Source organism: Thamnophis sirtalis, unplaced genomic scaffold (assembly GCF_051295495.1).
Source record: "Thamnophis sirtalis isolate CommonGarterSnake01/CBP01778 unplaced genomic scaffold, rThaSir2_p1.2 scaffold_6, whole genome shotgun sequence".
In the NCBI taxonomy this organism is placed as follows: Eukaryota; Metazoa; Chordata; class Lepidosauria; order Squamata; family Natricidae; genus Thamnophis; species Thamnophis sirtalis.
Genome location: NW_028261386.1, coordinates 56,952,493 through 56,967,125, shown reverse-complemented (window position 1 = coordinate 56,967,125; position 14,633 = coordinate 56,952,493). Strand labels below are relative to the sequence as shown.

At 36.9% G+C, this 14,633-nt stretch overlaps 1 protein-coding gene across 2 annotated transcripts in view; it reads left to right on the top strand.

The window, feature by feature from the left end:
• Positions 1–14,633, top strand: part of DNAH8 (dynein axonemal heavy chain 8) — a 150,109-nt gene that overhangs the window by 119,744 nt on the left and 15,732 nt on the right. For both annotated transcript variants that reach the window (XM_087719122.1, XM_087719121.1), the window contains exons 72-81: positions 161–343; positions 2,477–2,582; positions 3,410–3,662; positions 3,762–3,952; positions 10,249–10,370; positions 10,941–11,059; positions 11,269–11,471; positions 11,965–12,038; positions 12,498–12,650; positions 14,305–14,460. In XM_087719122.1, the coding sequence (XP_087575248.1) occupies positions 161–343; positions 2,477–2,582; positions 3,410–3,662; positions 3,762–3,952; positions 10,249–10,370; positions 10,941–11,059; positions 11,269–11,471; positions 11,965–12,038; positions 12,498–12,650; positions 14,305–14,460 (1,560 nt within the window). The remainder of the gene's footprint in view (positions 1–160; positions 344–2,476; positions 2,583–3,409; positions 3,663–3,761; positions 3,953–10,248; positions 10,371–10,940; positions 11,060–11,268; positions 11,472–11,964; positions 12,039–12,497; positions 12,651–14,304; positions 14,461–14,633) is intronic.

The following is a 14,633-nucleotide window of genomic DNA, read 5'->3' as shown; positions in this document are numbered from 1 at the left end:
CTTGATTTTCCACCCATGTCACAGTACTTCCTCTTCAGTTAAATATTGGGATGGATTGGAGAAAGTGTCAAATGACTGAACAGTGATTTAATGGGGAAAGTTAATGTTAGTAACTGTATTATTAACAATGCAGTGAAACAAGATTTGAATTTTTATTAAGGTGAAAGTTGGTGATAAAGAAGTAGATGTCATGAATACGTTTAAACTTTATATTACTACAAAATTGCCCAATCCTGCCTTCACTCCTGAGATTAATGCTAAAACATCAGTAATTGATTTTACTGTTACAATGAAAGGACTTGAAAATCAGTTATTGAAGAGAGTAATTCTCACAGAGAAACAGGTAAGATAACCTGCACAGTGAGTTGTTATACATAATGAAACACTGATGTTTCACTGAAGCTTAAATATTGATTCCAAAATTGTCATTTGCAGTTCATTAGCAGGCAAGGTGAATTTAAGATGATGGATGAATGGTTAGCAGTGAATTTGGAACAAAGAAAATGGGCAAAAACTGTAGGATAGGAAAGGAAAAAGATTTAGAAACAAAGGTTAAGGAAATTATTTTCCTTACTCTTCCTCCCCAAAATTGATTATATTATTAGGTTAAGGTAATTACAAAGACCTTCCCTCCAAAGTGACATCTGTCAGCTCAATGGGAGGCATTTCATCAAGTGTCAAGAGTTCTTTGGAACCATCTTTCTTCATAAGGACTATTGAAGGCTTTCTCGGGAGTGAATATTTTCAAGCACCCTCTCCTAGGGAAAGGTGTAGAACAGCTAAGGGAAAGCCTAATTTGCCATTACTCAAAGTGAACCTATTACAAGTAAGATTCATTATCACTAAGATAATAGGAAGATTTGGAAGGGGGAGAAAGAACTTGTTTGCTGGTGAGCTGTCTTAGAGAGCTGTCTTAATCCCCAAAATTGAATGTTTTCAAATTCTATGTGATATCTATAACACAAATAAAAGTATTCCTAGCCCAAACAAAGCTCCAGTGATGGAACAGCACATTCTTGCTCAGCTTATTATCATCATCTTTTTATTAGAACACATAATGCCTAATACTGCATTCTAAAATGTTTATTCTTTAGAAAGAATCTAAAAGCTTTTAATGCGATAACGTTTAATACTTCTGATATGCTATTATGGAGCTTATTAAGCCATTTTTGGTTTGCTGTTTTTAATTTGTTTCTGCATTTAATTTTGCAATGTAGAGATATTACTGTTTGCATTAGATTTTTACCTGTTATGCTTAGTCAAGGCAATTAGACTGTGACTCTAAATTGGGAAAATACTTGTTTTGAAGGACTTCTGTTTGTATTTATATAATAAAAATAAAATATACTGTATAAAATATAGCAATAGCAATAGCAGTTAGACTTATATACTGCTTCATAGGGCTTTCAGCCCTCTCTAAGCGGTTTACAGAGTCAGCATATTGCCCCCAACAATCCGGGTCCTCATTTTACCCACCTCGGAAGGATGGAAGGCTGAGTCAACCCTGAGCCGGTGAGATTTGAACAGCTGAACTGCTGAACTGCAGTCAGCTGAAGTAGCCTGCAGTGCTGCATTTAACCACTGCATCACCTTGCAGCACAATGTTTTTATGCTAATTTTGGGACAAAGTTACAAATACATGATATTTTTACTTTTATTTGATTTTTTTTATTTACTAAATTTATATATTGCCCATCTCACTATCAAGCAATGATTAGAATGAATCCTGTTGTGGGTTTTGATACTGCACAATGCAGCAATGAAAGAAGCAGAATAGATGGAAGCATTTGCATGAGAAAAACAGCAGTAGAAGGGTTAATCCTTGTCCTCCATATTTATGTTGCAGTTCATTTCAAAGCTATTTCTTAAAGAAGTTTGTTAAAGTCTTATTTCCAGATTCCATTGGAAAAGTTGCTTAAAGAAAGAACTGCACAGGAAGAGTGATGCACCTATTTTTCACTTCTGCAATGCACAATTTGGAAAACATAATCTAAATGATTTTTTTTCTCCTTTACAGACTAGGATATAGAGGAGGGTCTCCAGGTATAAGTGGATTTAAAAGATATATGCATAATTATTTAGTTTTTAAAATAGTGAACATTATTGCAGCAATTCCTTAGAAAGTTAAACATGGAAAAAGTGAAACTTGCAAATTTGGGTTGATTATGTTGTAGGCAGTAACATTTTCATAAGAGTGTAGGAATGTAAAAGAAGATGATCATGGATTGTTATAGAAATGGATTTCTGAGATCTATCAAAACCATTTATACTATGGCACATTTAGCTGTGGGTTTCTGGTACCTAATGTTCCTATCATCAAAAAGATCATCAAAATCCTATATGTCCTGAAATGCAAAAAAAAAAAAAAAATACTTTCCTAAGAAGACAATCAATAAACCAGATTTAAACTCATCTTCATTAACTTTTTAACACAAAACTGAAGAAGTAAACAAGTCTGTTGTGATATTTAATATAGGAACTAGAAGCTGAGAGAGTTAAACTCATGGAAGATGTGACTTATAATAAGAGGAAAATGAAAGAACTAGAAGATAACCTCCTTTATAAATTAACTACAACTAAAGGTATGGTATTTATGTTTACCTCTGTTACATAAATAATGTAGACATTTACCAGTGCATCAGAATAAAAGATAAAATTTTAATTTAGAGCTTATTGGACTATTAATTTGAATCTAGTACAGTAGTGTCAGACTCGCGGCCCATGGGCCAGATGCGTCATGTGCTGGCTCCACCCACACCCAGTTTAGTGAAGGGGAAAAAGTCCCGATACATCACATGACACTGTCATGTTGATGCGAGGCTGTCCCTCAGAAATTTTCTACTATATTTGAAGAAAAAAGAAGATTTTGAGGCATGGAAACTTTGGTCCCTGTAGATAAAACAATGGGTGTAATTTTTCCTGTTGTTAAAAAGCAACTTTAGAACAATACCAAATAAATAGATTCAGTTGCCTTAAATCAGCAAAATAGCACCCCACCTAACTGGCAATGGTTGTCTAAACTATCATGAATTAATTTGGTCATAATTATACTGAGTCATTAAGGCAAATTGAGCAATGGAACTTTATTAGGGATGAAGAATTAATGTTATCCTGTGTTCCTGACTCTAAAATCCATTACTCTAAAATCTATAATAACCTATGAAGAATAGAGCCAGTTTCGTGTTGAGTTTAAGATACTTTATTATTCATTTCATTCACTATTACTTTGAATTAAATAGCTCCCCATCTCAAATACATGACTCTGGGCATCTTGAAGGCCTTTGACTCTGGGTTGTCAGTCCCTTTGTTTTCCATTAGTCCTTTTTATGCTACCCTTCCCTCTGGAAGTGAAAATCTATTCAAAATATTCTAAAACTTTATTTGAAACATTTTCTGTGCTACTCTTTAGGGTCTTTGGTGGATGATGAATCACTGATTGGTGTTTTGAGAACCACTAAACAAACAGCTACAGAGGTATCTGAAAAACTAGAAGTTGCAGGAGAAACTGAGAAAAAAATTAACACCGCACAAGAAGAATATCGTCCTGCTGCTACACGAGGGAGCATTCTTTATTTTCTGATCACTGAAATGAGCATGGTTAATATAATGTATCAGACTTCCCTAGCCCAGTTTTTAAAACTATTTGATCAGTCCATGGCTAGGTAAGAACACAGTGTACACAGTAATGGTTTTTTTTTCTGCTTTCTCCCCAGTATTTGTTGTAACTTAAAGAATTTGCTTGCTTTGTTTTGGCACCTTAGATCTGACAAGACTCCAATTCCACAGAAAAGGATCACGAATATTATTGAGTACTTGACATATGAAACTTTCACATATTCTGTTAGAGGCCTCTATGAAAATCACAAATTTCTTTTTACCTTGCTTTTGACATTAAAAATTGATCTTCAGAGGGGCCAGGTCAAACCAAAGGAATTCCAGGCACTCATTAAAGGTAATCATCTAGAATTCTATATTAATTTTATTGTATATATTTTGCATTTTAAATCCTCATCACAATCTAGTATGAAGATTAAACAGAGCAGGCAACATTTAAAGCCATTGGATCGAATCATCAGAGCTTTGTAGTAGTCATAGCCAAAAAGTTATTCATAAAAGAATGTGTTCATCATTAAAAAAATGCAAACTATATAATATGTCACCATAGATACAAAGAGTATGAACTTAGTTTGTTTCATTCATTCATTCATTCATTCATTCATTCATTCATTCATTCATTCATTCATTCATATGCAGTAATTGGTTATAATGCTATGAAACAAGAAAATTACATGTTTGTCTCACAGAATAAGTATTGAAGCAGAAATACCAGAAATACCAGTACTATTTCAGTTATTGTGGATACATGTGAATGTAGGGATGATTTTTGTAACAAATTGGGCAATCTTATCAATCTAAGTGAAACAAGATAAAAATTAGAGGACATGAATGCTGGACAATTTGGAGACCTGAAAATGAATGAGAATTTTTTGTTGAGTGTTTCCTTCAAAGAGTCAGTTTGTATCATGGAATATTAGAAAGTCCACGAATACGGAAATGAGAGCCATATTGTTACAGGAGGAAACAGGGCTGTTATAGAAAAGATTCTTGTGACGGGGGAGAACAGATGTGGAGATTCAGATTTATTCCTTCATTAATTATGCCAGGTATTTATTTATTTATTTATTTTATTTTATTTCAAGTTTTTTATATGCCGCCCAATCCCAAAGGACTCCGGGCGGCTTACAAGAAATAAAAAAGCACATAGCGACATAACAATTTCAAACAACAGACACCCCTCATACATTCATTCTAGTCGTGGCCAGACCTCAACAGTGAGGTCAACAGCCCCAGGCCTGCTGGAACAGCCAAGTTTTTACGGCTTTCCTGAAGGCCATCAGAGTGGGTATGGTCCGGATTTTTGGGGGGAGCTGGTTCCAAAGAGTCGGAGCAGCCACCGAGAAGGCTCTCCTCCGAGGGCCCGCCAGCCGACATTGTTTGGCCAACGGCATCTGAAGGAGGCCCAATCTATGTGATCTTACTGGCTGCTGGGAGGTATGTGTCAGCAGGCAGTCTCGAAGGTATCCTGGCCCTAAGCCATGTAGGGCTTTAAAGGTAATAACCAACACCTTGAATTGAGTCCGGAGACCAATAGATAGCCAGTGCAGCTCACGGAGGATAGGTGTAATGTGGGTGTACCTCAGCACACCCAATATCGCCTGCGCAGCCACATTCTGAACTAACTCCAGTCTCCGAACGCTTTTCAAGGGTAGCCCCATGTAGAGCATGTTACAATAATCCAGCCTCGAGGTGACAAGGGCATGAGTGACCGTTAGAAGTGCATCCCGGTCCAAATAGGGCCGCAATTGGTGCACCAGATGAACTTGGGCAAAGGCCCCCCTGGTCACAGCCGACAGATGATGCTCCAATTTCAGCTGCAAATCCAGGAGGACTCCCAAATCGTGAGCCCTCTCTGAGGGGCGTACATTTTCTCCCCCCAGGGTTAAGGATGGACTGTCCAAACAGTCCTTCGGGGGCAACATCCAAAGCCACTCAGTCTTATCGGGATTGAGCACAAGTTTGTTCGCCCCCATCCAGACCCTAACAGCCTCCAGGCATCGGCATATCATGTCCACCGCTTCACTGAGCTGGCAAGGGGCAGAAAGATATAATTGAGTATCATCGGCATACTGATGATACTTTACCCCATGCTGTCACATGATCTCACCCAGCGGCTTCATGTAGATATTAAATAGGAGGGGGGACAAGACCGAACCCTGCAGCACACCACATTCGAGGGGCCTAGGGATCGACCTTTGCCCCCTGACCAACACCAACTGCGACCTGTCAGAGAGGTAAGAGGAGAACCACCGTAAAACGGTGCCTCTCACTCCCACCTCCCCCAGGCATCGCAGAAGGATATCATGGTCGATGGTATCGAAAGCCACTGAGAGGTCAAGGAGCACCAGGATAGAGGAATATCCTCTATCCCTGGCCTGCCAGAGATCATCGGTCAGGGCGACCAAAGCGGTTTCCGTGCTGTACCCGGGCCGGAAACCAGACTGAAAGGAGTCTAGATAATCAATTTCATTCAAGGTCCGTCGGAGTTGAAGCACCACCACCTTCTCAACAACCTTCCCTAAAAAAGGAAGGTTGGAGACGGGATGATAGTTTTTCAAAACAGCTGGGTCCAGGGAAGGCTTCTTGAGGAGGGTCTTACCACTGCTTCCTTTAATAGTTGCAGAGAAAACCCCTCCTGCAAAGATGTGTTGATAATCGTCTGGAGCCAGCCTCGTGTCACCTCTCTGCTGGTCGAAACCAGCCAGGAGGGGCATGGGTCCAGTAAACAGGTGGAGGCACTCATCGCTCCCATGGCCTTGTCCACTTCCTCAGGGGTGACAAAGGTATAAATTAAACAAAAGAATAGTCTTGAATAGCATTAACAGTATTCTGTTATTCTTCCCTACTAGGGAAGAATGCCCAAATTGGTTCTGTTTCCTGAGTTTGCCAGCCAAATTCTTTTCAAATACATTGTTTAAGCATATATCAGTTCAAATGACTTATGGACAATGAATAAATTAACCACGTAATTTCTATCTTGTGAAATATTGGGAAAATTGATAAAGGAAACAAGGGTCCTGTTAAGTTTTGAATATGAGAGGGCCCACTATTGCTTAACTTCAAAAGTGGATTTTCAGGTGGAAAAAGGGGGAACATGGGGAGGGGAGAATGTAAACTAGAACAAAAGGAGAATGAACAAAAAAGGAGAAAATGCAGGTCTAGCATGAAAATATATTGGGAAAAAACACTCTCCCAAAAGAATAAGTGGAAATGTGCTAAGAAAAGATGATATGGAAGGCTGCATGGAACAGAATGGGGAAAAAATGTTTTCAAGATTGCCATAGAAGAATTTTGATTTATTCTAGTAGAAATTATTAAAAAGGACACTTACTAGACTGATGACAAGATTATTGATAAGTATAAATTTGTGCAGGAGAATGGTTGCTGCAAAAAAATAAATATGAGAGAAAGATATTGTATGTGTGTATTAAAAATAGAATTGCAAAATATTTACTCAAAAGAACAAGATTAAAAGAGGCAGAAAAAATGCAAAGCGACTTGATGAATGTAAAAATTGTTTTGAAAATGGGTGAACAGAGCTTAAATGAAGAGGCTCCCTCAAAGTGAATGGAATTAAAAATTAAAGTGATTAAATGACTTGGAATAAAATTCCAATAAAGGAAATGAGAGAATGCCAAAAGGAATATTTCAGGTTTTTATGGGAACCATGATGAGATATCAAAGAATGGAATTGACACAGCTGCTATGAATGTTAATGTGCAATACTGTGAAAATGGTAGGCTGCAGTTGTAGATAGTGTAAATAGAAAAATACTAAATATGGACACGGTTTGCCTAAGAAATAGCTGTGCACCTTATTTAACTTGCATGAGAAGTTTGCACAGTTTGAAGAGTGTTGTAATTGTTCCTGTAGACAAAAAGAAAGGTAAGAAGGAAGGCTGAAGGATTAGTTTTATTAGCTGTATTTGATAGCATTTTGAATGACAGCTTACAAGAGATGACAATGAGCAACATCCGTAGGGTGGCTTTACGCCTGGCAGGGACTGCACAGAACAAGATTTTGCTCTTCATTAAATCACAGAAAAACATGAGAAACTTTGTTGGCTTAGAGAATAATGCATGAACAATGTATTATAATGTTTTTACGTGAATATATTGAAGGTTTAAGTACTTAATTTGATGAGTTAAAGAATAAAGAATGTATGGGAATATGGAATGCTTGCAAATGATTCAGCATGAATAAAATGAAGATGGGCAATGTCCTTGTTGGCTGCATGTTGGTATAAATCAATATATCAAGATACTTGTGGCATTAAAGATATGTTGGCTGGAGATGTGGAAAAAGTATGTGTACTTTTGTGGATAGGTAATAATTTGTGATTACCCGAGAACTTATTTTGCAGTCATGATTAGACTTCAAAATATAATGGATCTGAAAACTGATGTATCAAGAAAAAAAGTAGTTGTTCTTGACAGTAAAAAGAAGTCATGATTAATACATAAATGGTGAAAAAGTCAAACAAGTATTTCAATCCTGATTACTCAAGATGGAGAAATATTAAGATGTGTCATTGCTGATAAAAGCTAACGGGCAGTATAATGTCCATTGTGAGGAATTAATGTTAAGAGGGGAAAGGGTATTGTGTAAGAGCCTGGTTCGGTCAACTGTATTACATGAAGGTGTACATTGGGGAGGTCAGTAGAAACATCAAAGTAGAATGAGGTATTTCTGAACTATATGTAATAAAATTGGAGAAAATGAGATCACAAATCAACAGCTGCTGAGTGAGTACGTATTGAATTTGAAACAAAATACATGGATGTGGTTTAATAATATAACAACAATGAATGGAGATCAACTTAAAAATATATGAATAATAAATAGGTCAAGAGGAAGGAAAAGACTGAGAAAGTTGTGATTCATTGGAGCTGATGAATTATTTGGAAAGAGCGGTAAAAAAATAGAGAACAAGGGTGGTTTAGATATAGTGGAAGCAAAGGTGGTTTTTTTTTGTTTTTTTTTTGCAGAAGTGGGAAAATATGAAGACATAGTATGTCAAATAGTCTTGTTTTAGACATTGCATTACCAAACTAGGTAACATCACCAGCACTTGCCGAAATGTCTGCAAGAAAACAACCAAGCTCAGAGACCACCGAGGACCCCAACGGTTTAACCCTGAACTATACCTATTCTCTTTTATCAGTCTCATTTAAAACTGGATGTAGCTATAGTTCTTTTCCTTTCTTTACTCTTTCTTTAATTTATTTTCCTTACTATTTTTAGTATTTTTCTATCTTTTGCATAACATTACATGTTCTCAGAGAAAATAATCTGTTGGGTCTGTGCACAGTACATATTGGGTAATGAGGATTTAATAGCTGCCAGCTGGTGTAAGATTGTAAGCTGTAAACTCTAAGCTGATTCAATGATGATGCAATACAGGTTCAATGATCAGCAATACAGGTATAGCAGGTTTAAGATCTGGTGGGGTCCACACAGGTCTTTTACCGTCTTAAGAGGTGTTTATATATAGGTGGCCATTAGAGGGCGTCTCTCTTGTCGTGCATCTCATTTCTCTCCTTGTGTCCGTAGCTGAGTGGTAAGGGATTTATCTACCACGTGTATGGCTGTATATACTGTATGTATATATAAACCACCAGTAATTGTTTAAAGGAGTTGTGTACTGTCTGCTGTGTTTTATTCCTGAGTTTATCTCATAATAATAGTCATGCTTCCAAAACTCTTGACAGTACGTTCCATGACAGAATAGTAGGAAGCATCTCTCGTCAAACGGGAGACCAGGATTCAGTACTCCAATGGAAAGGCTGACATTATGAGAGCCACTTTGGTCTAGTGCAGAGGTGGGTTGCTGCCGCTTCAACCCGGATTGGCTGAATTGGTAGTAGCGGTTAGGCTCTGCCCACCTGTCAGGATACGCCTAAACCTGTAGTAAAGAAATTGGCAACCCACCTCTGTCTCGTGATTAACAAAGTTCTAGGTGGAAGACAGTGGCTCAAGTCCCACCTTAAGCCATGAAAGCCAGCTGGGTGACTTTGGGCCAGTCACTCTCTCTCAGCAAAACCCACCTCGCAGAATTGTTTTTGTGGGGAAAATAGGAGGAGGAAAGTGTGCTAGTTATAAAAATAATAAAGTTAGGATACAAACAAACAAAATAAAAATAGTAATCTTACTTTGACTTTCTAATTGACGTAGGACAATTGCACACATCCCACACTACAACCAACGTGAATTGGAGAACAAAGTTCTATGCAACTTGATCATAAACCTTTTTATTTAGCATTCAATCCCGCTGAGTTTAATATGAATTCAATTAGCTAAGACGCTTGCTTAGAACTTCATTGCTCTATGCAGCCCTAAAAAATTTTATTCAGAAGTCCATCCCATCAGACACAGTGGGCTAGTTGCTGGTGAATGTTTTTTTGGATTGCAACATGATTCTCTGTCTCAAATAGAGATAATCTGGAAAAACAACTGTGGATGGAACAATGTGATACTTGGGATAAAAATTGCTGATTTTTTGTTATTGTTCAGATCCGCAACAAGCATAAAATATATGCAGTTCACAATAATATGAAATATTAAAGCTTGATATAGTTCTTTGTTAATCATAGGGGTCATTTTCAATAACTATCAATGTTTTTCATCCAGGCGGTGCTGCGCTGGATCTAAAAGCTTGTCCTCCCAAACCATTCCGTTGGATTCTAGATATGACATGGCTCAATCTGGTAGAACTGAGCAAACTACCCCAGTTTTCAGAAATTATGAATCAGGTATGTTTATAGCCTTGGTTGTTTTTACTTCTTTTAGCATTAGCAAAGAATCCTATTCTCTTTTATGAGCACTTGTGACCCAGCCATTCATGCCAGGGCATTATATTGTTATAGCAATAGCAATAGCAGTTAGACTTATATACCGCTTCATAGGGCTTTCAGCCCTCTCTAAGCGGTTTACAGAGTCAGCATATTGCCCCCAACAACAATCCGGGTCCTCATTTTACCCACCTCGGAAGGATGGAAGGCTGAGTCAACCCTGAGCCAGTGAGATTTGAAGAGCCAAACTGCAGAACTGCAGTCAGCTGAAGTAGCCTGCAGTGCTGCATTTAACAACTGCGTCACCTCGGCTCTTCAATTAAAATGCTGTTCTGCATTTTAATTGCACATATATATTTTTACCCAGGCTTAAGGTAGGTGGATGCAGAAATCATAATAAATGCTATCATATTTTGAAATGCAATGCGAAGTAACCTTTCCTGAATTCAAAGAACATACATGAAGTATAGACTTCTTGTCCATTCCTTAAAGGAAAAATAAGCTTAAATGTTACCTCTGGTTCTTCATTAGATATCCCGTAATGAGAAAGGATGGAAAAATTGGTTTGATAAAGATGCTCCAGAGGAAGAAACTATTCCTGATGGATATAGTGATTCACTAGATACCTGTCGCAAATTATTGCTTATCAGGTAAAAATCACAAGTAATTTTGGCATTACTTTTTTATATGTTCTTAGTTTTCTTCAGGAAGTACTGCATGTTGGCACTGGAAAAGGCTCATTTTCTAAAATGTTATGTTTAAAGCATTAAAATAATTGTGAATATAATACTATGAATATTATCATTATGAATTAAAATAATAATGATATAACACTAATTTAGGAATATCTTTTTTGTAGGTCTTGGTGCCCAGACCGCACACTTTCTCAGGCCAGAAAGTATATTGCAGATTCCTTGAGTGAGAAGTATACAGAACCTGTCATCTTAAATTTAGAGAAAACATGGGAAGAAAGTGATAAAAGGACACCTCTCATTTGCTTCTTGTCTATGGGATCTGACCCAACGAATCAAATTGATGCATTGGCTAGAAAACTTAAACTGGGTATATATTTATGTTACATTTTAAAACAAGGATTTTAAAAAATTGCTCCACTAAATCTGGCTTTGTAGTAACTTTATAGTGAATCTCTTAGGAATCCTACCTTTTGTAATAGTTTCTTCCACTAAATAAAGCCCAATTCCTTAATACTTTGCCTACAAGCACTCAAGTCTCTATGGACAGCTACCTCGATATCTGCAGGCTCTTATTATACTTTATTTCATTTTCCATTCTTTTTTTATTCTTTTCACTAAATAAACAATGCAACAGAAAGCTATCATGCTTTAAAGGTAATGTGAGACTAGCACAAGCAAAGATAAAATAAATATTCAGTATTAATATGGAATAAAATAATAACTCTACAACTGAGATAAATAAATCCATAATTGAAAAAATGAAAATAAAAATAACTTACTCTTTTCAAAAATGGTTTGCAATTGCAAAATCAAGAATATGTTCATTTATTAGAATTTTATTGTGTTTTCTTTTTTTGTAGAAAACAGAGCTATATCCATGGGTCAGGGACAAGAAGTTCATGCACGCAAACTAATCCAGGTCTCAATGGTACAGGTAATATACAATGTTCTTTTTAGTGGGGTTTTAATTTTTTTCCAACAAAAATGTTTTGTATTTGAGAAAGACTACAGACCTTTACTTACTGATTTGAGAATAACTTTCATTTAACTAAATGGCTCAATAATTATGTCCAGATTTCAGAAAATAAAATTTATTACATTGGTAATTACCCCCCAAAATTACCATTTCCCCTAATTGACAATAGCTGTCCTATTGTACTTTTTATAACTACCACAAGGTGGCAGTGCTACGTTATTTACCATTGGAATATACTCCTTTCATCTGTATGCAAATGCATACTTGTTTTTAATAGTATTAACAAACACATATTGGAGAACAAAGTATGTATGGTATATGAAAGATAAATCTCCATTAGAAAAATCTTCATATAGTGTTATTAATCAATAGCGATATACTCAAGACAAATGGTTTAATCAACTGTTTGGGGAACAGGGTGGCTGGGTGTTACTTCAGAATTGTCATCTAGGTCTAGAATTTATGGAAGAACTTTTGGAGACAATGCTGACTGCTGATATTCCTGATGACACCTTCCGAGTTTGGATAACCACTGAACCACATGATCGATTTCCAATCACTTTGCTGCAGGTTAGCTAAATCTAAAGAAAATGGGAGTGTTTATTGATTAAAAATACCAGCTAAAACACTACCTTCTTTGGAACTGAAAAGGCTAAACATTTAAGTCATTTGAGCTAGTTTGCATTTAGACTGGTTCGAAAAGCAAATTGTTTTCTATTCCTTTATGGGGGCTGTTATCTGCCAAGTGGGTGTGCAATACATTTGAAAGCAATATACACTCTATAGCTCTGAAGTGTCTGGTGCTCTTGGGCTACTCACTCATTGCAGATCATTGCTATTTTGAAGTGGCAACAGAGTAGTTTGTGTATTCATGATAAGAAGTATTAGACAATTAAAGAGATGAAAGTGAACATAGGCAACATGTATTAATGTATTCCGATCTGAATCAAACCTGAGTGTCTAGCAGAAATTGCTACTCATGGCAAGGGGAGAGGAAGCAATGATTACCGATTTCTCATTGTTCCTGTGGCCATCCATGTTCTTGTCAATGCTGGGGGGTGGCGAGGGGGCTATCATCCAACTCTTTAACAAGATTTATGGTGAAGGGAGACTTCCATCATCAAATGTTTCCTCTTAGTCCATGAGTCATGTCTATATACTTGTTTGCAAACAAAAGTGGCAGAGGCTAAACCTGGCTTCCTAATTGCAAGATCAAAGTTTAATTAGCGTGAAAAACACACTGAGTATACTGAAACTTTATTATTGCTCTTCATATCCTAGAAGTCATTGTTGTAATTAAAAACCAATACCAAGACTGAACCCTCAACAACATTAGGTAGACAAGAGCAGAAAATCAAGTCCACATGAAGGCTACAATTACTTTTATTGAGAATGGATATCATAAAGGCATCTCACAAGACAACCCTTGATTGCTCTCCTCTTACATATACCTCTGTAAATTAGGGAGATGTCTATCTTAATCATTTCCAAATATTACATTATTGCATTGTTCTGAACTGAAAAAAATATTTCAGCCTCTTTTCCCTAAATAATGGTCCCTGCTTATTTCTGTCAAGGTCATCTTCCTTACTCTGTACAGTTATGTGGATTGGGACGAAACAGTTGAACACTGGGAAAATGTAGGCATTGGAAAAAGAAATGTCTACTAAAAGAAAGAAAGAAGAGAAAAAAATGAAAGTTTCTAAATGTTTTGTGATTGCCTATTTTAAGGTTTTAAATTGACATGCTGAGATGAGGTGGATTATCTTGATGATATTTAAGTGCTATAGCCTTGTAGGACAATGCAGAAACATATATGAAGTGCATGTGCTTTTATTTTTGATCACATTTCCTTCATTCGAGTGCTCAATAAGCCCATAGTAGCATTTGCAGTAAACTGCAAAAACAGCAAATATTACTTGAGATGCACACAACGATGTCACCATGCAAAAGCCACTATTACATACTATGCCCCAATATCTGAGGCAGGTGTGTAAATCACAGCATCTGTGTGATGCCTATCATGAACATATCCTTATTTGCTCTTTCTGTGCCCTTGCAGTTGCTATGGTAAACATTCTAACTAGTACATTTTGTTATATTTGTGGACTTGATGAAACAGCATCATTTTCTAAATGATGTGCCCTGACCTTTAATTTTCAAAACAGTGTGGCTTGCCTCCTTTGGAATCAGAAATAATAAACCCTTTTTCATGTTATACCAGACTTCAATAAAATTCACCAATGAACCTCCACAAGGTGTGCGAGCTGGTTTGAAGAGAACGTTTTCTGGGATAAATCAAGACTTGCTTGATGTCAGCAATATGCCTATGTGGAAACCTCTTCTGTACACAGTGGCCTTCTTGCACTCCACAGTTCAGGTATTACAGACAAATAGCACATTTTGTGCCTAAAGGAACATTTTCTCTAGGAACCACAATAAATCATTCTGGTATCTTATTGAGGCCTACAAGCTTTGTATGTCTCATGCCAAATGAAGGCCATACATTGTAAATTCATCCCTCAATTCCAAATGTTCGTCTATTCGGATTTA